Source organism: Canis lupus, chromosome 17 (assembly GCF_011100685.1).
Source record: "Canis lupus familiaris isolate Mischka breed German Shepherd chromosome 17, alternate assembly UU_Cfam_GSD_1.0, whole genome shotgun sequence".
Lineage (NCBI taxonomy): Eukaryota > Metazoa > Chordata > Mammalia > Carnivora > Canidae > Canis > Canis lupus.
The window spans coordinates 34,126,501-34,150,817 of NC_049238.1; the positions used below are offsets into that span (position 1 = coordinate 34,126,501).

The 24,317-nt window shown below is 41.0% G+C and overlaps 1 protein-coding gene across 3 annotated transcripts; it reads right to left on the bottom strand.

The window, feature by feature from the left end:
• Positions 1 to 817: 817 nt before the first annotated feature.
• Positions 818 to 23,012, bottom strand: COX7A2L (cytochrome c oxidase subunit 7A2 like). Of its 3 annotated transcripts, none has more exons than XM_038561351.1 (3): positions 22,836 to 23,012; positions 2,832 to 2,963; positions 818 to 1,697 (listed from the first exon to the last, which is right to left on the bottom strand). In XM_038561351.1, the coding sequence occupies exons 1-3, from the start codon at positions 22,911 to 22,913 to the stop codon at positions 1,557 to 1,559; spliced, it is 351 nt and encodes a 116-aa protein (XP_038417279.1). In that variant the 5' UTR covers positions 22,914 to 23,012; the 3' UTR covers positions 818 to 1,556. The 3 variants fall into 3 exon arrangements, with proteins under 3 accessions (XP_038417279.1, XP_038417280.1, XP_038417281.1); XM_038561352.1 differs by having other exon boundaries at positions 22,842 to 22,999; XM_038561353.1 differs by lacking the exon at positions 22,836 to 23,012 and adding an exon at positions 22,395 to 22,421.
• Between the last annotated feature and the right edge of the window lie 1,305 nt (positions 23,013 to 24,317).

Genomic DNA, 24,317 nt, shown 5'->3' on the forward strand with positions numbered 1-24,317 from the left:
ACAAATGTGTGTGTTTACATACATTGTGTGTGCCTGCATTTGTGAGAGAGCAAGAAAAGGCAAAGATGGTTATATATATATATATAGCTAAGTGAAGGATACACAAGTACTTATTGTGAAGTTTTTCAAAATAAAAACTTGGGAGGAAAGATCAGAAAAGAATAAAGCTTAGATTTGTGCAGAAAAATTCGGGCCTGCTAGCCTGTGAGAATACTAGGTGTTTATTTTGTCCTTAGTAAAAGGTCACTACTGTTCCTTGCTACGGCAAGATACAGACTACTGGGGGTGCCTGGGTGGCTCAGTTGGTTAAGCATCTGCCTTTGGCTCAGGTCATGATCCCAGAGTCCTAGGATCCAGGTCCTCATTGGGCTCCCTGCTCAGTGAGGAATCTGCTTGTCTGCTTCTCCCTCTCCCACAACCTGCCCGCCCCCCGCCCCTGCTCCTCCTATCAAGTAAATAAATAAATATTAAAAAAAATAAAAGATACAGACTACCACTTAATATATAAAAAAATCTCACCTTTTTCTCAGCATTAATATAGGATACCGAATTGGTCAAGTCTACCGATTGTGACAGCACAGGAAATTAATGTCTAAATGAATTGTGTGTTACAGTCACATTTTACTAAGGGGCAAGCTGGTTCCTTATAAGGAACCATATGGTAATCATCAATATGCCGTTAGTCTATTACTTGACTTTGAGGAACCATTTTGTAAAGATTATCTGGTGCCTAATTAAAAAAGCAATCAGACTCAGGTTTAAGATGCTTCTGGTATTCTGAAAATATTCTGAAAGATCATTCAAAAGGACTTCAAAATTGAGATTTTTTCATTCATGTATTTATTCCACAATCAAAATAAATCATAATTTAAAGCCATAACATTTTGAAAAGGTAAAGGAGACTTTGTGTCACAGTTGCATTAATAAAACACACTGGTCTAAAGTGCAACAGTAAACAGGTGTTTTCTGTTCCCGAGGTGGAATAAATACATAACAATTATACATAAAATTTCACTAAAGATCAGAGATGAGGCAAATAACCCTTGGAAAGAAACTCTCCAATGAATAGAGGCAGATTGCACATAATTTTTCTTAACATTTTACCACAAGAAGGAAAAATCCTCACGATGTCTACTAGTGCAAACCCCCATTTCATGCTCCTGGCCTTGGCTTCTTTCTTCCTTCCTCAGTAGCATCCATATCCAGGAAGGCCTCTGCACCCCATGTTCAAAAACACCACTGTGGGTCCCTAAGGACCTCAGCATAGACTGCTGCCAATAAGCCTACGTGCAACCTTCCTCTAGAACCTCCAGGGAAGTCAGGAGCCCAAGAAGCAGCAGCACTGCTTTAAACAATAGTTTTAACTGTCCAATGAGCACTGATGGACCATGTGTATTTCATAAACAAACCAAAATATTGCCGTAATATCTTTCTACTTTTCTGGGAAAATGTTAAGTAAACCATTCAAGTAAAAAAGAAAAATGTTTACAGAACAGTGAAAAATGAAAATTCAAAGCATTTATGCCAAAAAGCAAACCAGTCCTCTGCAGCCTAAGTCATTTGTTTCTGGGCTGCGAAGCCATGTAGAGAGCAATCAGGCAGTAGATGGTCCCCCCCAACGTCAGAGCCATAGTGGTCCGGTAAAGCATTTGGTCAGGTAGGCCTCGTTTCAGGTGGATAGGCACACCATCAGACTTCTGGAAAGCAAGAATTATCAAGGACATGGTCAATAATAAAAAGATTTTACAGTTTAGGCTAATAAAGAATAAATGTCTCTACTTTATAACTAATCCCTCAACATGCTGCAGTGTAAAAAGCCCTAATACGTTAGAATGCTAACTGAGATAGTGGTATATCTTTTCTTATAAATGCAGCTACAGCCTGTAAGGCCAAAGCCATTCTCCAAAATGGAGCCCAAGGAACATGCATACAACAAATTCCATGTTTCCAAGAAATTTACCATATAAAGCTTAATTAAGAAAGCAGCACTGGTGGATTTCTTTTAAAGGCAAAGATAATTCACAGCTAAATGACCACAGGCACAAATTATGTACTACATTTAGTTTGACTTCTGATCATTAGTCAATGATATCTGAGCATACCAGGTCAATTAACAGGCTCAAGTCCATTTTGTATCCAGCTTCTTTCCATTAAGCCATTAAACCCTTGTTTAAAAAAATAGACTCATAAAATGTTAATCCATGATTTTGCACAGTCTCCAAACTCCCTCTCCCACAGTAACTCAAGACCCAAATGCCCAATAAAGTCTTACTTATCACAGGCAGCCCAGGTGGCTCAACAGTTTAGAGCCGCCTTCAGCCCAGGGCCTGATCTTGGAGACCCGGGATTGAGTCCCCCATCAGGCTTCCTCCATGGAGCCTGCTTCTCCCTCTGCCTGTGTCTTTGCCTCTCTCTTTTTCTCTGTCTCTCATGAATGAATAAATAAAATCTTTAAAAAAAAAAAAAAAAAGTCTTACTTATCAGATAAAAAGGGATTAAACTGACCAAAAGCCCCCAAGCCAGTTCTGAATCTGCACATTATTGAGGACGGGGAAGCTACCTTCTAGAAGAGCAGTAAGACACTGCTACTCCCATAGCACCTGAGATACAGCTGGGTCACTGATCTCTCAATTATCTGTATATAGATTAGTATTAATAATATTTTAAAATGCAATGAATTCTAGCTTCTCTCTGTTGATCAGAAAACCCAAGAGAGCCTCCTCCACTTCTAACAGCTCAGTGAATTTAATATCAAGCAAGCAAAAAACAAGAAAACTCATTGCCAAAATGATGACTTATTCTTTAGTGTCTGTTCGAGTGTCTTCTTTTACCTGGAAAAACTTCTGCAGCTCTGGAACTTTGTTTTTCCCAGCATAATCATATGCAGTAAAATCAGAACTCAGTTTGGTTGGTGTGGCAAATATGATAGGTGGTGCTTCTGTGGAAACCACAGGCCTTAATCCCTGTAGGAAAAAGGAAAATGTCAAGTTGAAATCATGTCTGGGCATATGAATAACCTTTCAACAAGCAGGCTGTCTGGAATCGTGGAAGCAGTCACTCAGGCACACAAGAGGGAAGGAAAGGCTCTTCAAGTCTGCATCAAGAGGCCTTTAATTTTAAGATTTAAAGTTCCTAAACTTTAAAAAAATAAATAAATAAATAAAAAATAAAGTTCCTAAACTTTAAACAAAATACCTTAGTCCACTTTCCCACAGCAAACCTCATTGAGAAGAATCCCCTGCCTTTAAGATGGGGATAGGGGAGAGGGGGAAGCAAACAAACCACAAAAGCCCAATCTGGGCTTCCAGAAATACCTATTATGTCTATCTTCCTATGAAATCAGTAAAACACTTATAATCTATATGAACTTTTTTTTAAGATTTTATTTAATCATGAGAGAGAGAGAGAGAGAGAGAGAGGCAGAGGGAGGAGAGAGAGAGAGAGAAAGAGAGAGAGAGAGAGAGAGAGAGAGAGAGAGGCAGAGGGAGAAGCAGGCCTGACGTGGGACTTGATCCTGGGTCTCCAGGATCACACCCCGGGCCGAAGGCAGTGCTAAAACCGCTGGGCCACCAGGGCTGCCCTATGTGAACTTTTGATTAGATTTCCAAAGAGACCCGGCCGTCTCTTTTCTCCTCTGGATGAGCTGATGTACTAATATATTATCTCGAACTCCAGAGTAGACGTCAGAAACTGTCCAGACATACAGTAAAGAAATATCTCAATCTAGAAGGGCCTATAATGGTAAGAAACTTGTCTTTCAGAACCATAGACAAAACAAAATAATTAGACTAACTGAACTTTCCAGCATTAATTAACCCATAAGTTAAACAGATATACTAAAAATAAAGAAAATTTAGTGTTCTCATCTGAGACAGGTATACAAAAGTAATGGTATCAGGGTGCCTGGGTGGGTCAGTCAGATGTCTGCCTTCAGTTTAGGTCATGATTCCCGAGTCCTGGGATTGAGCCCCACCTATGTCAGGCTCCTTGCTCCAGGGGGAGCCTGCTTCTCCTTTTCCCTCTGCCTACAGCTCTCCCTGCTTGTGTATCTGTGTGCACTCGTGCTTTCTCTCTCTCCCTTTCCATTAAATAAATAAATAAATACATAAATAAATAAATAAATAAATACATAAATAAATACATACATAAATAAATAAATAAATAAATACATAAATAGTGATAGCATCTAACACTGAAAAGACTGCATGAGACCATACGTACCTAAAGCAGTGTGCCTGCTACGGGCATACAGCACATATGTCTGTTCAATAATTATAAACAGAATGATATTTGGGGGTTAACACAGGTTTGCTAATTAGCAGCTCCCTGGGCCACATGGACAGAAGGGCAAATGCATAGGCTTAAAGAGAAGCTAATGGGAGAGAAAAATGAAGTACTGGCACAGGCTACTGGGATAACCCTTAAAAACATTATGCCGAGTAAAAGAAGCTAATCAAAAAGACCACATGTTATATGACTCCATTCATATGCAAGTCCAGAATAAGAAAATCTACATAGACAGTAAATAGATCAGCAGCTGCCTAGGGCTGGGAGGTGAGCAACAGGGGGGTGATAACTGCAGAGTATGTTTCTTTTGGAGATGATGAAAATGCTCTAAAATTAATGTGGTAATGGTTATGCAATATCTATTAATACACTAAAAACCACTGAGTTGTACACTTTAAATGAGTGAATGTATGGTATGTGAATTGTATCACAACAAGGCTATTAAAAAAAAAAAAAAGAAAAAGAAAGAACCCAAGGAGAACTCTGATTTTCTACATGATGGAGTAAAGCTACAGTGGCAGGTATAGAGATGGTTCTCCCAAATAATATGCAGATGAAGATAGGAGCTGAGTTACAAACCAATACAATCACATCCTTTTATAATACATTATAACTATGAAAAATAAAAATTTAAAGTTAGGAAGTAAAGCATCTGAATGGCTCAGTGGGTTAAGCATCTGCCTTCGGCTCAGGTCGTGATCCTTGTATCCTGGCATTGAGTCCTGTGCAGCCTGGGCTCCCTACTCAGTGGAGAGCCTGCTTTTCCCTCTCCCTCTGCCACTCCCCCTGCCTGTGCTCTAATAAATGGATATCTTTAAAAATAAGTAAATAGGAAGTACAGTTCAAGCACAGCCTCTTTCTTTTTAAAGGATAAAAGTGCAAACTCTTTGCTCAAATTAAGAGTTGTCAGACTCCTGGTTCTTGATCACTTCAAAGAAATATAAATTTACCTATAACTGACAAGACATATTCCAAAGCTTCCAGGATACTCCCTCCCACCAGGTGAGCATTAAGATCAACAGGGCAACAAAAAGGCATTAAAGCAAACTTGGTTTTGGTCCAAGATGGCAGCATAGAAAGACCCTGAACTCACTCCCTTCCAGGAACATACCAAATCTACACGCACATAGAGGGCAATTCCTTCTGAAGAACTGAATGCTGACTGAACAGTTTCTGCATAACAAAGGATAGAGGGACCACACAGTGAAGGGCAGGAGACAGAGACATGGTATCAACAGGAACCCCACCTGATGCTAAGCATTACAGTAGTGAGGAAGAGCACTGACAGGCCCACACACAGATTCACCCAACCTGGGCACAGCAAAATAAACAAAACAAAAAACCCACAAAAAACAACCACAGTGGTTTAAAAGGCAGACTATAAATGAAGGAAACCCCAAATAATGCTAGAGCAACTGCTAAATGGTGGGAGAACTACTGGAATTCTATCTGGTTAGAAGGGGCTAGCAAGCGCCATTGTTTACATTCCCCCTCTGCCTTAATAGCACAAATGGGAACAGGCACTCTAGCCAGCCTGCAGCTTCCTGCCCCAGCCTTGCCCATACCAGCTCCAGTTGTCCCCCAAAGGCATCCTTCACCACATGCACCTGTCTCAGCTCTAACCATTCCACCAAGGCTGCCCCAGCACAGCACAACTAGAACACCTCAGCCTGCACCAATTATATCCCCCACTATCTCCCCTAGGTGTCCCAGGCACAAAAGCACCCTGGGACACCCCTAGCCTATCAGCTTCAGCAGTAGCCATTCAGCCAGGGCACTTCCTATGCAGAGCACCCCAGCCCATCCTGCCCCAACTCTGGCCTCCCCACTAGGGTACCCCAGGGTAGAGAGCCTGAGGACAACCCAACCTGAACCTGACCCAGCTCTTGCCATCCCACCAAGGCAGCACTAGACCCAAATACCCCTGAATCACCTGGCTTGAACTTACCCCAACTCCCATCATCCCGTAGGGCAGACCCAGAGAATACACCCTCAGCCTGCAACCACTACAGCATTAGCCAGCAAGAGCCACCAGACACATGCAGACTAGACAGGGGACATTCCTCCACAAGGCCACTCCTTCAAGACTGAGGAAGGTAGCTGTTTCACATAATTCATAGAAACAAAGTCAAACAAAATGAGAAAAAGGAATATGCTCAAAAAAAAAAAAAATCAAAACTTCAGAAAAAGAACTAAATAAAAGGGAGATAAGCAATGACCTGATAAAGAGTGCAAAGCAATGGACATAAAGATGCTCACTGGAGTTAAAAGAAGAATGTAGGAAAACTCAACAAAGAGATAAAAAATATAAAAAAGAACCAAAAAGAGTTGAAGAATACAATAACTGAAATGAAAAACATACTAGAGAGAATCAACAGAAGATTAAAAGATGCAGGTGAACAAATGAGCAATCTAGAAGATAGGATAATAGAAAACACCCAAGCTAAACAGCAAAAACAAATAAAAAATGAGGATAGGTTAAGGGACCCCCTATAACAATGTCAAGCATACTAATATTCATATGGGGTCCCAGGAGAAAAAAAGAGAAAGGGGTAGAAAGCTTATTTGAAGAAATAACAGCTGAAAATTTCCCTAACCTGGGAAAAGCAGACATCTAGGTCCAAGAAGCGGAGAGAGCCCCAAACAAGATAAACCCAAGAAGGTGCATACCAAGACATAACAAATAAAATGTTAAAGATTGAAGACACAATCTTAAAAGTAGCAAGAGATAAGCAACTAGTTATGTACAAGGAAAACCCCATAAGGCTATGGATTTTCCAGCAGAAATTGTACAGGCCAGAAGGTAGTGGCACAATATATTTAAAGCACTAAAAGGAAAAAACCAACAGCCAAGAATGCTCTGACAAGATTATCATTCAGAGGGATCCCTGGGTGGCGCAGCAGTTTAGCGCCTGCCTTTGGCCCAGTGCGCGATCCTGGAGACCCACGATCGAATCCCACATCGGGCTCCCGGTGCATGGAGCCTGCTTCTCCCTCTGCCTATGTCTCTGCCTCTCTCTCTCTCTCTCTGTGACTATCATAAATAAATTAAAAAAAAAAAAAAAAAAAAAAAAAAAAAGATTATCATTCAGAACTGAAAACAAATAGGAGTTTCTTAAATAAACAAAAGACAAAGGACTTTACAGCCACTTAACCAGCCTTAGAAGAAAGGTTAAAGGGACTTTAAGTGGAATAGAAAAGGCCAGGGAAGCCTGGGTGGCTCAGTGGTTGAGTGTCTGCCTTGGGCTCAGGGCATGATCCCAGAGTCCCGGGATGGAGTCCCACATCAGGCTCCTTGCATGGAACCTGCTTCTCCTCTCTGCCTATGTCTCTGCATCTCTCTGTGTCTCTTGTGAATTAAAAAAAAACAAAAAACAAAAAACAAAAAAACAAAATAAACTTTATTAAAAAAAGGAATAGAAAAGGCCATAACTAAAAGAAAATTATAAAAAAAAAAATTTCACTAGTAAAAGCAAACATATAATAAAGGTATTAAATCAATCATTTATAAAACTAGTATGAACGTTAAAAGATGAGTAAAATCCATTACATCTAAAAAAAATCCATTACATCTATAAAATTTGTTGAGATTCACAAAATAAAAAGATGTAAAATATGATATGATATACATAAAAACATAGGGGAGGGATCCCTGGGTGGCGCAGCGGTTTGGCGCCTGCCTTTGGCCCAGGGCGCGATCCTGGAGACCCGGGATCGAATCCCACATCAGGCTCCCGGTGCATGGAGCCTGCTTCTCCCTCTGCCTGTGTCTCTGCCTCTCTCTCTCTCTCTGTGACTATCATAAATAAGTAAAAAATTAAAAAAATTAAAAAAAAAAAAAACATAGGGGAGGGTTTAATACATAGTGATTTTAAAATGTGTTTGAATTTAAGCAACCATCAGCTTAATATACAGTTATATATGAACCTTATGCTAACCAGAAACCAAAAACTTACAATAAATCTACGAAAAAGCAAAAGAAAGAAATCCAAGCAAAACACGAAAGCCACCAATTACAAAGGAAGAGAGCCAGAAGAAAAAAAGAGAAAAACTACAAAAACAACCAGAAAACAGTTGACAAAATGACACCTGTTCATTATTACTTTAAATGTAAATGGCCTAAAAAAAAAAAAAAAAAAAATGGGCACCTGGGTGGCTCAGTCAGTAAAGCATCCAACTCTTAATCTGAGGTCTTGATCTCAGGGTTATAAATTCGAGCTCCATGTTGGGTTCCATGCTGGGTGTGGAGCCTACTTAAAAAAAAAAAAAAGTAAATGGTCTAAATACCACAATTAAAAGACAAGGGTGATTCAATGAATAAGAAACATGGGCCATCTATATGCTGCCTACAAGAGGCTCTCTTCAGACCTAAAGACATGTACAAATTAAAAGTGAAGGGATGTAAAAAAAAAAAAAAAAAATTCCACACAAATGGAAACAGAAAGAAAGCTAAGATAGTAAAACTTATATCAGACAAAGTAGTCTTTTTTTTTTTTTTATGATAGTCACAGAGAGAGAGAGAGAGAGAGACAGAGACATAGGCAGAGGGAGAAGCAGGCTCCATGCACCGGGAGCCTGACGTGGGATTCGATCCCGGGTCTCCAGGATCGCGCCCTGGGCCAAAGGCAGGCGCCAAACCGCTGCGCCACCCAGGGATCCCCAAAGTAGTCTTTAAAACAAAGACAGTAACAAGAGACAAAGAAGGGTATTATTAAAGGGAGTAATCCAACAAGAGAATACAACAATTTTAAGTATCTATGCATCTGACATAGGAACACCTAAATATACAAAAAGCAAATATTAACAAATACAAAGGGAGAAACTGACAATAATACAATAATAGTAGGGGACTTTAACACCCTACCTATCAATGGATAAAGCATCCATATGTAAAATCAATAAGGTAACTGTGGATTTAAATAACATTAGACCAGATAGACTTAGCAGATATATACAGAAAATGCCATCCAAAACCAGCAAAATATACAGAATTTTCAAGTATACATGGAACATTCTCCAGGACAGATTACATGCATGCCACAAAACAAGTCTCAATAAATTTAAGAAAAGCATCTTCTCCATTCACAACAGCATGAACTTAGAAAATCAATTATAGGGGAAAAACTGGAAAAAAAACAAATACATGGAGGCTAAACAACATGCTCCTAAATAATCCATGTGTCAAGAGAAATCAAAGAGGAAATTTAAAGATACATGGAGAAATGAAAATGGAAACAATGGCTCAAAATCTTTAGGATGAAAAAAAAAAAAACAGTTCTAAGAGGGAAATTTATATAGTAATTCAGGCCTACCTCAAAAACAAGAAAAATCTCAAACAACCTTAACTTTACCCTTAAAGGAACTAGAAAAAGAACAAAGACAAAAATTAGTAGAAAGAAGTAAATAACAGATTAGAATAGAAATAAATGGTGACAAAAAAAAAACAAAAAAAACCAAAAAACAAAAAACAAACCCCAACAACAACAATGAAACTAAGAGCTGGTTCTTCAAAAAAGATAACTGATAAACCTTTGGCAGACCTATTAAGAAAAAAAATAACTCAAAATCACAAATGAAAGAGAAGTTATAAACACCACAGAAATACAAAGGATTGGGCAGCCCAGGAGGCTCAGAGGTTTAGTTTCTGCCTTTGGCCCAGGACGTGATCCTAGGGTCCCAGATGGAGTCCCACATCGGGCTTCCGGGGCCTGCTTCTCCCTCTGCCCATGTCTCTGCCTCTCTCTCTCTCTCTATGAATAAAAAAAAAAAAAAAAAAAAAAAAAAGAAATACAAAGGATTTTAAGAGACTACTGTGAAAATTATATGCCAACAAGTTGGACAACATAGAAGAAATGGGTGAATTCCTAGAAACATATCTTCCAAGACTGAAACAGGAAGAAACAGCAAATCTGAGCAGACCAATTGCTACCAGAGACAGTGAATCTGTAACCAAAAATCTCCCAACAAATAAAAGTCCAGGACCACAAAGCTTCACAGGGAAAATCTACCAAAAATTTAAAGAAGAGTTACTAATCCTTCTCAAATGATTCCAAAAAATCAAAAAGGAAGAAAATTTTCCAAATTCATTCTACAAGGCATTACCCTGATACCAGAATCAAAGACAATCAAGAAAGGAAATTACAGGGCAATATCTGTGTGATGAACACAGATGCAAAAAGTACTCAACAAAATTTAGCAAACTGAATTCAACAATACATTAAAAAGATCATTCACACAAAAAATTAATTAATTAATTTAAAAAATAAAATAAAAAATAAAAAGATCATTCACCACAATCAAGTGGGATTTATTCCAGGATGCAAGAATGGTTCAATATCCACAAATCAATCAACGTAATACACATTAACAAACTGAGGGACAAAAATCACATGATCACCTCAACAGATACAGAAAAAACATCTGACAAAATTCAACATCCATTTATGATAAAAACTCTCAACAAAGTGGGTTTAGAGGGAGCATACTTCAATATAATAAAAAAGACCATATATGATAAAACCACAGCTAACATCATACTCAATGGTGAAAACTGAAAACTTTTTTCTCTAAGATCAGGAAGAGAACAAGGATGTCCATTCTTCCCACTTTTATTTCAATACAGTAACGGAAGTCCTAGCCATAGTAATCAGACAAGAAAAAGAAATAAAAGGCATCCCAAGAGGGTAACAAAGAAGTAAAACTTGCACTATTTACAGCTAATGTGATACTCTATATATAAAGCAATTACAGACTCCACCAAAAAATTAGAATACATGAATTCAGTAAAGTTGCAGAATACTAAACTAATATAAAGAAACTTGTTGCATTTTGATATGCTAATAGTGTAGCAGAAAGAGAAAGAAAACAATCCCATTTACAGCTACATCAAAAAGAATGAGAGCAATAAATTTAACCAAGGAAGTGGAAGGCCTGTACTCTGAAAACGATTAAAACAATGGTGAAAGAAACTGAGGACACAAATAAATGTAAAGATATACCATGCTCATTAATTGGAAGAATTAGTATTGTAAAATGCCCACACTATTCAAAGCAGCCTATAGATTCAATGCAATCCCTATCAAAATACCAATAGTATTTTTCATAGAATAAGAACAAATAATCCTAAAATTTGTATGGAGCCAAAGCAATTTTGAAAAAGGAGAACAAAGCTGAAGATATCACAGTCCCAGATTTCAAGCTATACCAAAAGCTATAATAATCAAAACCGTATGGTACTAGCAAAAAAAAACAGAGATCAATGGAGCAGAACAGAGAGCCCAGAAATAAAACCATTCTTTATATGGTCACTTAATCTACAACAAAGGAGACAAAAAATATACAATGTGGAAAAGACAGTCTCTTCAAATAAATGGTGCTGGTAAAACTGGACAGCAGACATGCAAAAGGATGAAACTGGGTGGCTCAGTCACTTGGGCATCCAACTCTTAGCTTCAGGATCTTGGAGTGGTGGGATCAAACCCTACATCAGGCTCTGTGCTCAGTGCAGAGTCTACTCCAGAATCTCTCTTCTTCCCCTACTGCCCTCCACCCCTGTCCCCTCCAGCTTTCTAAGTAAATAAATAAATAAAATAAAATCTAAAACAAAACAAAACAAAACCTGGCTAGCTCAGTCAGCAGAGCATGTGACTCTTGATCCATTGGTTGTGAATTCAAACCCCATGTTGGGCACAGAAATTACTTTTTAAAAAAAGAGAGCAAGCTTTTGGCTTTGGACTAGGAGGAGGCAAAGGTTGTCCCAAATCCAGATTCATCTGACACCAGCCATCTCCACCATGCCACCTAAGTTCAACCCTAACAAGATCAAAGTTATAGATCTTCGAGCACCAGCGGGGAAGTCATTGCCATGTCTGCCCCGGCCTCAAAGATTGGCCCCCTTAGTCTGTCTCCAAAAAAAGCTAATGATGACATTACCAAGGCAATTGGTGATTGGAAGGTCTGAAGATTACCGTGAAACTAACCATTAAAAACAGATAGGCTCAGAATGAAATGGTACCTTTTCTGCTTCTGCCCTAATTATCAAAGCCCCCAAAGAACAGTCAAGAGACAGAAAGAAGCAGAAAAACATTAAACACAGTGGAAGTATCACTTTTGATGAAACTGTCAATATTGCCTGACAGATGTGGCACTGATCCTTAGTCATAGAACCCTTTGGAAACATTAAAGAGATCATGAGGACTGCAATATTGACAGCTGCCATCCTCAAGATATCATAGATGATGACATCAGTAGTGGTGTAGTGGAATGCCCAGGTAGTTAAGAACTACAAAGGAAACTACTTAAATAAAGGGTCATTTGAAAACAAACAAAACTTTTCTTACATAACACACAAAAATAAATTCAAAATGGGTTAAAACTCAAATATAAAACCTGAAATCATGAAACTTCTAAAAAGAAAACATACACAGGAGCAGCCCCGGTGGCGCAGCGATTTAGCGCCGCCTGCAGCCCAGGGCGTGATCCTGGAGACCCTGGATCGAATCCCACGTCAGGCTCCCTGCATGGAGCCGGCTTCTCCCTCTGCCTGTGTCTCTGCCTCTCTCCCTCTCTCTGCATCTCTATGAATAAATAAAATCTTTAAAAAAAAAAAAAAAGAAAGAAAGAAAGAAAGAAAACATACACAGTAATCTCGGAGATATCAGCCTTAGCAACATATTTCTGAATCTGTCTCTTCATGTAAGGGAAAAAAGGAAAAAAAGGAAAAGCAAAAAAAAAAAAAAAAAAAAAGAAAAAAAAAAGGAAAAGCAAAAATAAACAATTGGGAGGGACTACATCAAACTAAAAACCTTTTGCACAGTGAAGGAGGCCAACAAATCAAAAAGGCAACCTACTGACTGGGAGAAGGATATGTGCAAATGATACACCAATAAGGGGTTAATATCCAAAATCTATAAAGAATACCAAACAATACCAAAAAAGAAAAAAAAAATCCACATACAGAAGACCTGAACACACATTTTCCAAAGACACATGACAATTCAACATCACTAAGTATCAGGGACATACAAATCAAAACCACAATGAGAATGGCCAGTATCAAATAGACAAAAAATAACAAGTGTATAGAGGATGTACAGAAAAGGCAATCCTCATGCACTGCTCATGGAAATATAAATTGGTGCAGTCATTATGGAAAATATGGAGGTTCCTCAAAAAATTAAAAATACAAATACCATACAAACCAGTAACTCTGCTTCTGGGTATTTATCAAAAGAAAACAAAAACATCAATTCAAAAAGATAAACACATCCCTATGTTTATTGCAGCATTCTTTACAATAGCCAAGATATGGAAGTATCTTAAGTGTCCATCAATAAATGAATGGATAGGGGCAGCCCGGGGGGCTCAGTGGTTTACCGCTGCCTTCAGCCCAGGGTGTGATCCTGGAGACCCGGGATCAAGGCCCACGTCAGGCTCCCTGCATGGAGCCTGCTTCCCCCACTGCCTGTGTGTCTGCCCCCGCCCCCTCTGTCTCCCATGAATAAATAATAAATAAAATCTTTAAGAAAAAAAATAGATGAATGGATAAAGATGTGGTGTGTGTATATGTATACACACACACACACATACACACACATACACAGTGGAGTAATAGCCATGAAAAGGAGATATTGCCACTGGCAACAACTTCAGTGGACCTAGAGGGTATTATGCTACGTGAAATATGTCAGGCAGAAAAAAACAAATACATTATTTCACTTCTGTGTGGAAATCTAAAAAATAAAACAGAAATAGACCCATAAATACAGAGAACTGGTGGCTGCCAGAAAGGAAGGGGTGGGAGGATGAGGCAAAGAGGTGAAGGAAATTAAGAGGTACAAACTTACAGTTATAAAATAAATAAGTTGGGGTGCCTGGGTGGTTCAGTTGGTTAGGAGTCTTGCCTTTGGCTCAGATCAAGATCACTGAATCCTGGGATCAACTCCCACATCTGGCTCCCTGCTTTATGGGGAGTCTGCTTCTCCCTTTGCCGCTCCCCTGCTCATGCTGTCTCTTTCTCTCTCTCAAATAAATAAAATCTTTAAAAATATATACATTAAATTAAATTAAAAAGTCAGGAGGAGGGATGCCTGGGTGGCTTAGCAGTTGAGCATCTGCTTTCAGCTAAGGGTGTGATCCCAGGTCTGGGGATCGAGTCCCACATCAAGCTTCCTGTGAGGAGCCTGTTTCTCCCTCTATGCCTCTGCCTCTCAGTGTCTCTCACGATTAATAAAATCTTTAAAAATAAAGAAAAATAGGGACACCTGGGTGGCTCAGTGGTTGAGCATCTGCCTTCAGCTTGGGTCATGATCCTGGGGTCCCAGAATCAAGTCCCACATCAGACTCCTGCGTGGAGCCTGCTTCTCCCTCTGCCTATGTCTCTGCCTCTCTCTCTCTCTCTGTCTCTCATGAATAAGTAAATAATATCTTAAATAAATAAATAAATAAATAAAAGTCAGGAGGATATAAAGTACAAAATATAGTCAATAATGCTATAAGGTGACAGATGGTTAAGTACACTTGCTGTGGTGAGCATTTTGTATTGTATATAATTGTAGAATCACTATGTTGTACAGCTGGAACTAATATTGCAAATCAATTATACTTCATTAACCCCTTTCCCCAAAATAAACTTGGTTTCTATTTTTTTTTTTTGACACAATCCCACAAATGGGAATGAACCATGGACTTTTTTCTGCACCGCATTTACTCCTTCAGCATGTATTACTGAGCACTTACTCTATACTAAAAATACACGATAGAGAAGACAGACACAATCTCTGCCATTATGGATATTAATGTTATGGAATAACAGCCACTAATTACCTGCTAAGCCTTTGTTATATGGCCAGCATCCCATCAAGCATTTCACATGCATCATTTCATTTAATCCTGCCAGCAACCCTACCAAAACATTACTATTCCCATTTTATAGAGGAAAAACTAGATCAGAGAGGGCAACTTGCCAAAGATCATGTGGCAAAAAGTATGGAGTCTACTGTTGAAACTCAGGCCTCTCCAAAAAAAAGTCCAGGGCCTTGGATTTTTAAGCTCGCCACTACCTGACCCCACCACTCCTCTCAACTATTGCTTAAAAGCAACAATTGATTTAAAGAGAAGATTTCGTAACTAGTCTAAATTTAGTATACAATAAATTCAGACTCAGGAATTAGAGATGGAAAGAGAGGCCCTAACTACCTAGATAAGAAAGCAAGAAAGTATCTCCCTTTGAACTGAAGAATTTAACACACTTCTCTATTCTGTAAGCTTTGTGTTTTCTCCTAGAAGGACCATTTCCTCTTGAATGCAAAAATTTAAAAACTTTCTACCAAGGATCTCTGAAAATGGTTTGAAGTTAAATTCTTGTTTTGGAAAAAAAAAAAAAATTCTTGTTTTGACAGGATTATTCTGAGAGTATTTTTAGAAAGGATTATACCTAATCACTCACTGTTTGTTCACCCATCAAGTGATTCAAAATTACAGCAAAATTTTTGAACAGTAGCATCTGAAAAAAGGAGTACCGACCATCTTAACAGTTTTAAATAATTTTGTATTTCCGTTTATAATACTGTAAAAATTTGGAATACGGAATTTTAAAGTTACCAATAATCTCAGTATCTTATCCCATTAACCATTATGAGTTGTATATTCTCCTCCAATCTTTTCTTATAGGCATATTTTAACATCTTTACAGTCACAGTATAAAATTCTACATTCTGCTTTGTTTATAATAAGCATTTCTTTTCAGGATCCTCAATAATCTTCATAAATAAATTCACTCTTCACATTAACCCTATAAGTGAGGTATTATCATTGCATGTTACAGAGGATTAAAACAAAGCTCAGAGATTACATAAGGAAGATGGGAGTCAATCCCACACATTTTTATTATACCATACATTCAATAATTCCTTTTACCTGGCCCCAAAGATAAAAAGAAAGGATATTCTCCTATCATTAAACAGCCTAAGAATTTAAGAGTAGTGTTTCCAATGTTTCAAGGCAGCTAGATGGGACTGATCCTGGGGTTCTCAAGAGTGGACCCGACCAGGAAGCTGTATTTACAGGAAAGTATATCTAAAGCAAATCCCTTCACCTATGCCTCTTCTAGGCTTGTGGTTTTCCCAGTATAGAAAGGACTGACAGGCTTCCCCATCTCAATAACTGAAAATAGCATCCTTCCAGGTTTTCAGGCCAGAATCCCTGGAATCATTTCTTAAGATTCATTTGATGCTGAGAGGGAGAGAGAACGTGAACAAGCAGGGGGAACAACAGCAGACAGAGTGAGAGAGAGAAGCAGACTCCCCACTGAGACCGACACGGGGCTCAATCTCAGGACCCCGGGATCATGACCTGAGCTGAAGGCGGATGCTTAACAGACTGAGCCACTCAGGAGCCCCTGGAATCATTTTTTAAAAAAAGATTGATTGATGTGTGAAAGCATGCTAACGTGCACATTCGAGAGCAGGGGTGGGGAGGGGGGATGGGGCACAGACAAGAGGGAGAATCTCAGCAGACTCCTCACTGAATGCACAGTCTCGCTTGGGGCTCAATCTCATGACCCTAGCTGAAATTAAGAGCTGGACCTTAACCGACGGAGCCACCTGGGCACTCCGGAATCATCAATACTGCTCACGCATTGCAAATCCTTTTGGCTCTACCTTCAAAACACACTCAGCATCTGACCACTTCTTACCCATCTCCACCAATCCACACTCTGGTCTAAACCCCTTTTATAACAGCCTCCAACTGATGACTCTCCTTCCATTTCCACACTCGCTGCGCTGCAGTCTATCTACTCTTAATGCAGCCACCAGTGACTGCAGATGTCAGTATTCAGCTCAAACCTCCCCAAAAGACTCCTCTCTCACTGAGCAAAACCCCAAAGTTCTTACAATGACTTCTAGGGCCATGAGATGCACCTACCTACATCAATATGTGTTCTCAAGAGTTTTTGTTAAGTATTGTATGAAAGTTTACAGAATGAACCCTACCACCTACATCATCCCTTTTCTCTACCCCAGCCCACTAGATGAGCCCCTTAAACCTCCCAGGCACCAGGCACTGTTCTCTACCTAGAATGCTCTTCTCTGGGTAGCCACATGGCTGGCACTCTCACCTCCTTCAGGTCTTTGCCAAAATGTCACCTTCTCAGCAAGACGTTCCCTTACCATCCTTTTTTTTTTTTTTTAATTTTTTTTAAAGATTTATTTATTTATTTATGAGAGACACAGAGAAAGAGAGAGAGGGAAAGAGAGAAACAGGCTCCATGCAGGGAGCCCGACGTGGAACTTGATCCCGGGTCTGCAGGATCAGGTCCTGGGCTGAAGGCGGCACTAAACCGCTGAGCCGGGGATAACCGCTGAGCCGGGATCCCTGGGTGGCGCAGCGGTTTGGCGCCTGCCTTTGGCCTGGGGCGCAATCCTGTGTGTGTCTCTCTCTCTGTGTGACTATCATAAAAAAAAAAAAAAAAAAAAAAAAAAAAAAACCCGCTGAGCCACCTGGGCTGCCCTCCCTTACCATCCTTTTAAACTGCATGCTCCCTCCTTTACCCTGCTAACAACCTATCACTCTTTCTTGCTTTTTTTTTCTACACAGCATTTATCAGCACCTAACATACTGAATTTTACTTTGTCTACTGTGTCTTCCCCTACTGCAATGGAAACCTCACAAGAGGAGGATTTTGGCATGGTTTTTTTCACTGCTCTTACTTCCCAAGACTTAAAAAAGCAAAAAGCACATTCAGTAAATATCTGTTGAATGTATAAATAAGCTATAGCTTCACCACAATGTAGACAGGAATATTTCAGAACCAAAGTCATGTAAATCAAATCAGCAGTTGATGGCAGAGCCACCCACACCTCCCACAAATGAGAAAACTAGTGAATGTTGCTCTTAAAATAGTGGACTGCAGGCCAAATGGAAAGGTTCTGCTTGTTAATATCAAATCTCTTAGCTATTTACACAATCACTACCTCTACAATCAAGCGCCATTCAACAGCAGCCACATTTAGCAGTTGAGTTCTTCTTAGACTAATTTAGTTGCTCCAAAAATTTATTTTAAGATTTTAAAGTAATCTCTATACCTAACGCAGGGCTCAAACTCATAACTCCGAGATCCAAAAGTCACATACTCTACCGAATGAGCTAGCCAGGTGCCCCTAGTTGCTCCAAATTTTTAAAGACAAAAGTCAACTTGATTTTGTCCCCCTCGAAGTTGACTGGCCCAAGTTTCCCTTTTCTTCTACCTTTAAGGCTTGAGAAGGAAAATGGAGAAATAAGAGAATCAGCAATTTTTAGAAAATTGAAAAATTTTTAAAAAGGAACGCCTGGGTTAAAAAAAAAAAAAAAAAAAAAGGAACACCTGGGTGGCTTAGTAGTTGAGCGTCTACCTTCGAGTCAGGGTGTGATCCCGGAGTCCCAGGATCAGGTCCCACGTCGGGCTCCCTGTAAGAAGCCTGCTTCTCCCTCTGCCTATGTCTCTGCCTCTCATGAATAAATAAATAAAATATTTTTTAAATTTTTTTAAATCACAGAAATGTAAGAACTCCTTCACTCTGATTTAGGACTAGAAACAAGTTTCAATCTGCGGTGAATCAAGTTGTTCCTTTCTAACCGCCAGCACCACCTCCATGTTTCCCAGACATGTCGCACTCCTGCAGGTCCAAAATTCACGCAGCTTCTCACAAAACCTATTCAGGAGCTCCCTAAGGAAAGCACCCCCATCCTCTCATTACCCAGTCATCCTGAGTCCTTTCTCATCCCCCCAATCTCCCACATCTGTCACTAAATCCTTATCTGCATACCTCTCCTTCTCCTTCCCCACTCGGAAGACCCTGAACAATTTTATCGGTTTAACAGGCATCCCTGGCACTGGTCTCTCTCAGTCATATAACCTTTTCAAGCACAGCTCGGGTCATGATACTTGCTCCTCCATCATAAACCTTCCATGAAACTAAAGGTAAAAGGTATGCCCTTGTTTCACCCTCCGGACAAGACTCTACCACAACCTTCTGAATTAAGATGCTTTGTAAATTCCTGTTTCTCACAAAATTAAGTCCTACCATCCTAGACCTTTCATGATCTATCTCCATCTACCACAGCTAAACTTATTATTTAACGGTTCCTCTGCAGCCCCCTCCCCTCTTTCACTCTCACAGTTCCCTTTATCTAGAATGTCATTCTGCCCTAACTAGAATTGTTGAGTCACAAAGAGTAAGTAAAAGTTTCCCTTTCTAAGAAACTGCCAGACTATCTCCTCCAAAGTGACTGCACCATTTTACATTCCCACCAGCAACATAGTAGGGTTCCAGTTTCTCCACATTCTAACATCTGTTGTCTTTTGATTTTAGCAGGTGTGAAGTGGTATCTCACTGTAGTTTTGATCTCCATTTCCCTAAGGACTAATGATGTGAAGCCTCTTTTCGTGTGTTTATTAGCCTCACATTTATTTTGACAGAAAGGTAAGGAAATGCTTTTCAATAAACCACTGGAGGGCAGCCCTGGGTGGCCCAAGGGTTTAGCGCCGCCTTCAGCCCAGGGCGTGATCCTGGAGACCCAGGCTGCATCAGGCTCCCTGCATGGAGCCTGCTCCTCCCTCTGCCTGTGTCTCTGCCTCTCTCTGTGTCTCTCATGAATAAATAAGTAAAGTCTTTAAAAAAAATAAAATAAACCACTGGAAAATACAATTACTTGTCATCAAGTTGATTTATAAATCTCTACCTGTACCACTGTTAGGAAACTAGTTTTTCCTTATCAGGTTATTCAATGCATGTTAGGTTATTCACTTTACATAATACTGAAAGTTACAAACATCTATATTTTACATGTGCTAATGTCTCCAAAAAAAGAAAAGCTGAAGTACTCCTAATTACCAAAGCCAGAATACCTGGTTTGGGGGGGATGCCTGTCATAAGCACTCCAAAAATCTATATATAAAGCCTACACAAAAAAAAAAAAAAAAAAAAAAAAAAAAAAAAAAAAAAAAAAAAGCCTACACAACATCACTTCTTTCAACATAGAGTAAGAAATCCTTAAGTAACTAAGAAGTTTACATTCTCAAAAGAAACACAATTTAAGAGGCACTAGAAATCTGAAGGCACTAGAAATCTGTACCACATACATCTCGGGGTAATCTCTGGTCTGAGGGCAATTTAATTTCAATATGTTAGTTTTAGTCTAAAATTTTACTTCCTAAGTAACAAAAACCAGATTATGCTAAAATTCTATTAAAAGAACATCTACAACCACAAACACACAATGTGTGTATACATATTCACACAATGAAATCCAACACAGCAATAAAGGGAGCTACTAAAACATGTAACGTGAATGAACTTCAAAAATATTGAGGGCAGAAAAGCCTTACACAAGTGAGTACTGCGTGATTCCATTTATGTGAAATTCATAAACGGCAAAACTATTTACTTATAATGATCACAACAGGAAGGTGCACAGGGATAGGGAACTTCTTAGGGAGTCATGAATGTCTTGTATGTTAACAGAGGTATGAGTTACAGCGTATACAGTTGTCAAAATTCACTAAACTCTAACATTTAAGATCAGTGCACTGAAAAATACTTCTTCTATAGAAGCAAATACGATAGAAATGGCTATTCTTCTGTAATCTGCAAAAGATAGAAATCACTGTTGACAATTCCTTTAGACTTTATTACCAATGTCACTACCAACTTCATTACCAACCAGTGACACCATACTGGTTTCCCCTCCTAATCCTAGTTTGTTCTTTAGATCAATGTTCCTCCTCTGCCCTCCCCTTCACATTTCTGTAGTCTAATCCTATTCCCATCTCTCTTCCCTATATGTCCGCTACTTAATAACACATCCGATTTTAGACTGAAATCACTTTTTTTTTTTTTAAGATCTTATTTGGGCTGAGTGAAGTAAGTCAGTCGGAGAAGGACAAACATTATATGTTCTCATTCATTTGGGGAATATAAATAATAGTGAAAGGGAATATAAGGGAAGGGAGAAGAAATGTGTGGGAAATATCAGAAAGGGAGACAGAACGTAAAGACTGCTAACTCTGGGAAACGAACTAGGGGTGGTAGAAGAGGAGGAGGGCGGGGGGTGGGAGTGAATGGGTGACGGGCACTGGGGGTTATTCTGTATGTTGGTAAATTGAACACCAATAAAAAATAAATTAAAAAATAAAAATAAATAAAAAAAGATCTTATTTGGGAGAAAGCGAGAGCACAAGCCCTGGAGCATGGTGGGCAGGAGAGGGAGAAGCAGACTCCCCACTGACCAAGGAGCCCATGTGGGGCTGGATCTCAGGACCCCGGAAGCTTAACAACAGAGCCACCCAAGTGCTCCTCTTATGATTTAATTCCAGGCCATTTTTTTAAAAAGATTATTTATTTGAGAGAGAGAGAGAGAGAAAGCGCGCACAGCTGAGAGGAGAGTGAGAAAGACACTCCCTGCTGAGCAGGAAGCCCAACCCCACGACCCAGAGATCACGACCTGACCTCAAGTCAGACGCTTAACCCACTGAGGCACTCAGGCAACCCTGAACTCACCCTTAAACATCCTCCCAACTTGGGCAAGTTGCAGTGTCCCCCATAAAAGGGAGGAAGGTAACAATAATAAAGGATCCTTTACACCCCACCTGGAATCCTTACTGTTCGAGTCTAGTTTTCCAACCGCTCATTTCACCAACCGTCCCCACACTTCTCTGTGAGGATAAGGAACGAATGTGCTGGTTATCTCACTCTCAGTTTCTGGAGAATCGCTACTACCACTTACCCGGTACCAGTCATCTGCCAAAGGCTACCAGTGACACAGCACACATTTCACTTAACCTGTCCTAACGCTGCGCTAGACGAAACTAAGCTCACAATAAGTTAAATAACCTGATAAAGGTCATAGAAAATAAAGCGGCAAAGCCAATGTTAGCTCTCATTAAGGGTCTACGACTGAGCCTGAAACTCCAGCTAGCAGAATCTGGGCGAAATCGGGATACCTTTTAGACCCAAATCAGGGCAGTCCACCATTTTACAGGTGAGAGGCCTAAGGCCGTTGCCCGAAGTGCCCAGATTCACCCGGCCATTGGGAAGAACCGTACGGCGTCTCCTGCCCCTATGGCTTCCCTCGGTTGTCATCCCAGCTCTCCCATCCCGTGCTTTGACGAGGCTTTCGGGTTATGCGGGAGGGTAACAAAGAGGCACTGAGGGGACCGAAAGCGGAACCGCCTTAAGAAGGACGAAGCCGAACTTCAGACTCTGCCAGGTCGCGCGCTGGGCGACGCCGACCCCACAAGCTACCCCACGACCCAGACACGGCGACCTCGGAGGTCACCTTGACCCCAGCGGAGTGTCAGGCCCCACTTCCGCGCCGGGCCCGCCCCGCCGGGGCAGCAGCTACGGAAGGAGCAGCCTCCACGCCCGCTGCAAGCAGACGCCGAGAGGCGCGGGGAGGTGCGGGGCGAACCAAACCGAGCCGCAGGCAGCAACCCCGCCCGGCGAAGGCGCCGCGACTGCCAGGCGCAGAGGCTCGGCCGGCCACTTCTGTCCGAGACGGCCCGGCGCTACCTGTACCTGCGGGCTATAAGCGTCGGAAGCCCATGTTCCAGTCAACTTCTGCGTGAAGCCGCTAAACTTGTAATACATGACGCCCGCTGCCCGGCTTCCCGCAGCCGCTGCCCGCGCGACTGCCTCAGAGAAGGACCCTGCCTTTCCCTGCCGTCGCCTTAAATCTCAGCCCAAGGACCCGGCGCCGGGAGGCGGGCTGCCCGGAGATCGCCTAACTTATGCCCACTTCAGCCCTATCAGGGAACAAGAAGCCAGAGTGTCAGGACCAAGAGGGCAAAACAAAAAAACCAAGCCCGCCCACCCCAGCTCTAGCAGAACGCAGAGTCTCCGTAGAAGGGTGTGTAGAAAGCGCGAAATTTCCGCCCCCTCCCACCCCGCCCCCCACGCACACATTTTGATTCGGGCAGTGCCGAGACGCCTTAAGAAGTGCGCAAGCGCCCCACGGACCAGGCCGGAGGCTGAGGGACTCGCTAGGGTCGGGCATTGGGCGGGGCCTGGAGTGGGAGGGGCGGGGCCTGGAGTGGGAGGGGCGGGGCCTGGAGTGGGAGGGGCGGGGCCTGGAGTGGGAGGGCGTGGTCTGGAGTGGGAGGGGCGGGGAGAGCTAGAGTCCACCAGTTGGTCTTTGGGTTGAAGGTTTCTCTTCCTTTACCAAACTTGCACAGTCTTCTGTCTTTCCTCCCCTCGCTAGGTCACCTGGTGAAGTGCCCCCCCATCCTCAGTCGGAGTATGTACCCGCTGGCCAGGTTTCTCTGGGAACCTGGGAGTGAGGCAAATAAGAAAATGTGGACTCTTCTGCTGAGAGCTTTTTAGTACCGCGGGCTGTTAGTGCTTTCGCCCCAATAATATAAAGTTAACCTCTTGGGTTTGGTGCAAAAGAAATTCATAGTGACCTGAACTTCAGACAGCGGGATATAAGTTTTGCAGTTTCTAAGAACCTGAGTTTTAAGGATATTGGTTGGTTACTCATCCTTTTCCAGGCCTCTGCCCTTAGAGATAAATGAAGTGAGGAATGGAGAAGAGGTAGACCAGAAACATTTGAAAAAATTTGGACCTTGAGCCTGGAAGATCCAGGACTACCACTCTAAGTTCCAGTAGCATTCACTTTAGTTCAATTTAAAGAGGTTATTTAATTAAAAATAGAAATACCGGGATCCCTGGGTGGCGCAGCGGTTTGGCGCCTGCCTTTGGCCCAGGGCGCGATCCTGGAGACCCGGGATCGAATCCCACGTCGGGCTCCCGGTGCATGGAGCCTGCTTCTCCCTCTGCCTATGTCTCTGCCTCTCTCTCTCTGTGTGTGTGTGACTATCATAAATAAATAAATAAATAATAAATAGAAATACCCTATGATCCAATAATTCCAGTGATATTTACCCAAAGAAAACAAAAGTAGTAACACATAAGGATATATATATGCATCCTTGTTTGTTGCAGCATTATTTACAATAAGCAAGATATGGAAACAACCTAAGTGTCCATCAATAG

What these genes read in the sequence shown, in the direction of transcription:
- COX7A2L (XM_038561351.1), bottom strand. Translation starts at nt 22,913, where the DNA reads ATGTATTACAAGTTTAGCGGCTTCACGCAGAAGTTGACTGGAACATGG. An exon ending in CTTATAGCCCGCAGGTACAG is followed by an intron (nt 2,964 to 22,835) that starts GTAGCGCCGGGC and finishes TTTTTCCTACAG; the next exon opens with GGATTAAGGCCTGTGGTTTC. An exon ending in AGCTGCAGAAGTTTTTCCAG is followed by an intron (nt 1,698 to 2,831) that starts GTAAAAGAAGAC and finishes CTTGCTTTCCAG; the next exon opens with AAGTCTGATGGTGTGCCTAT.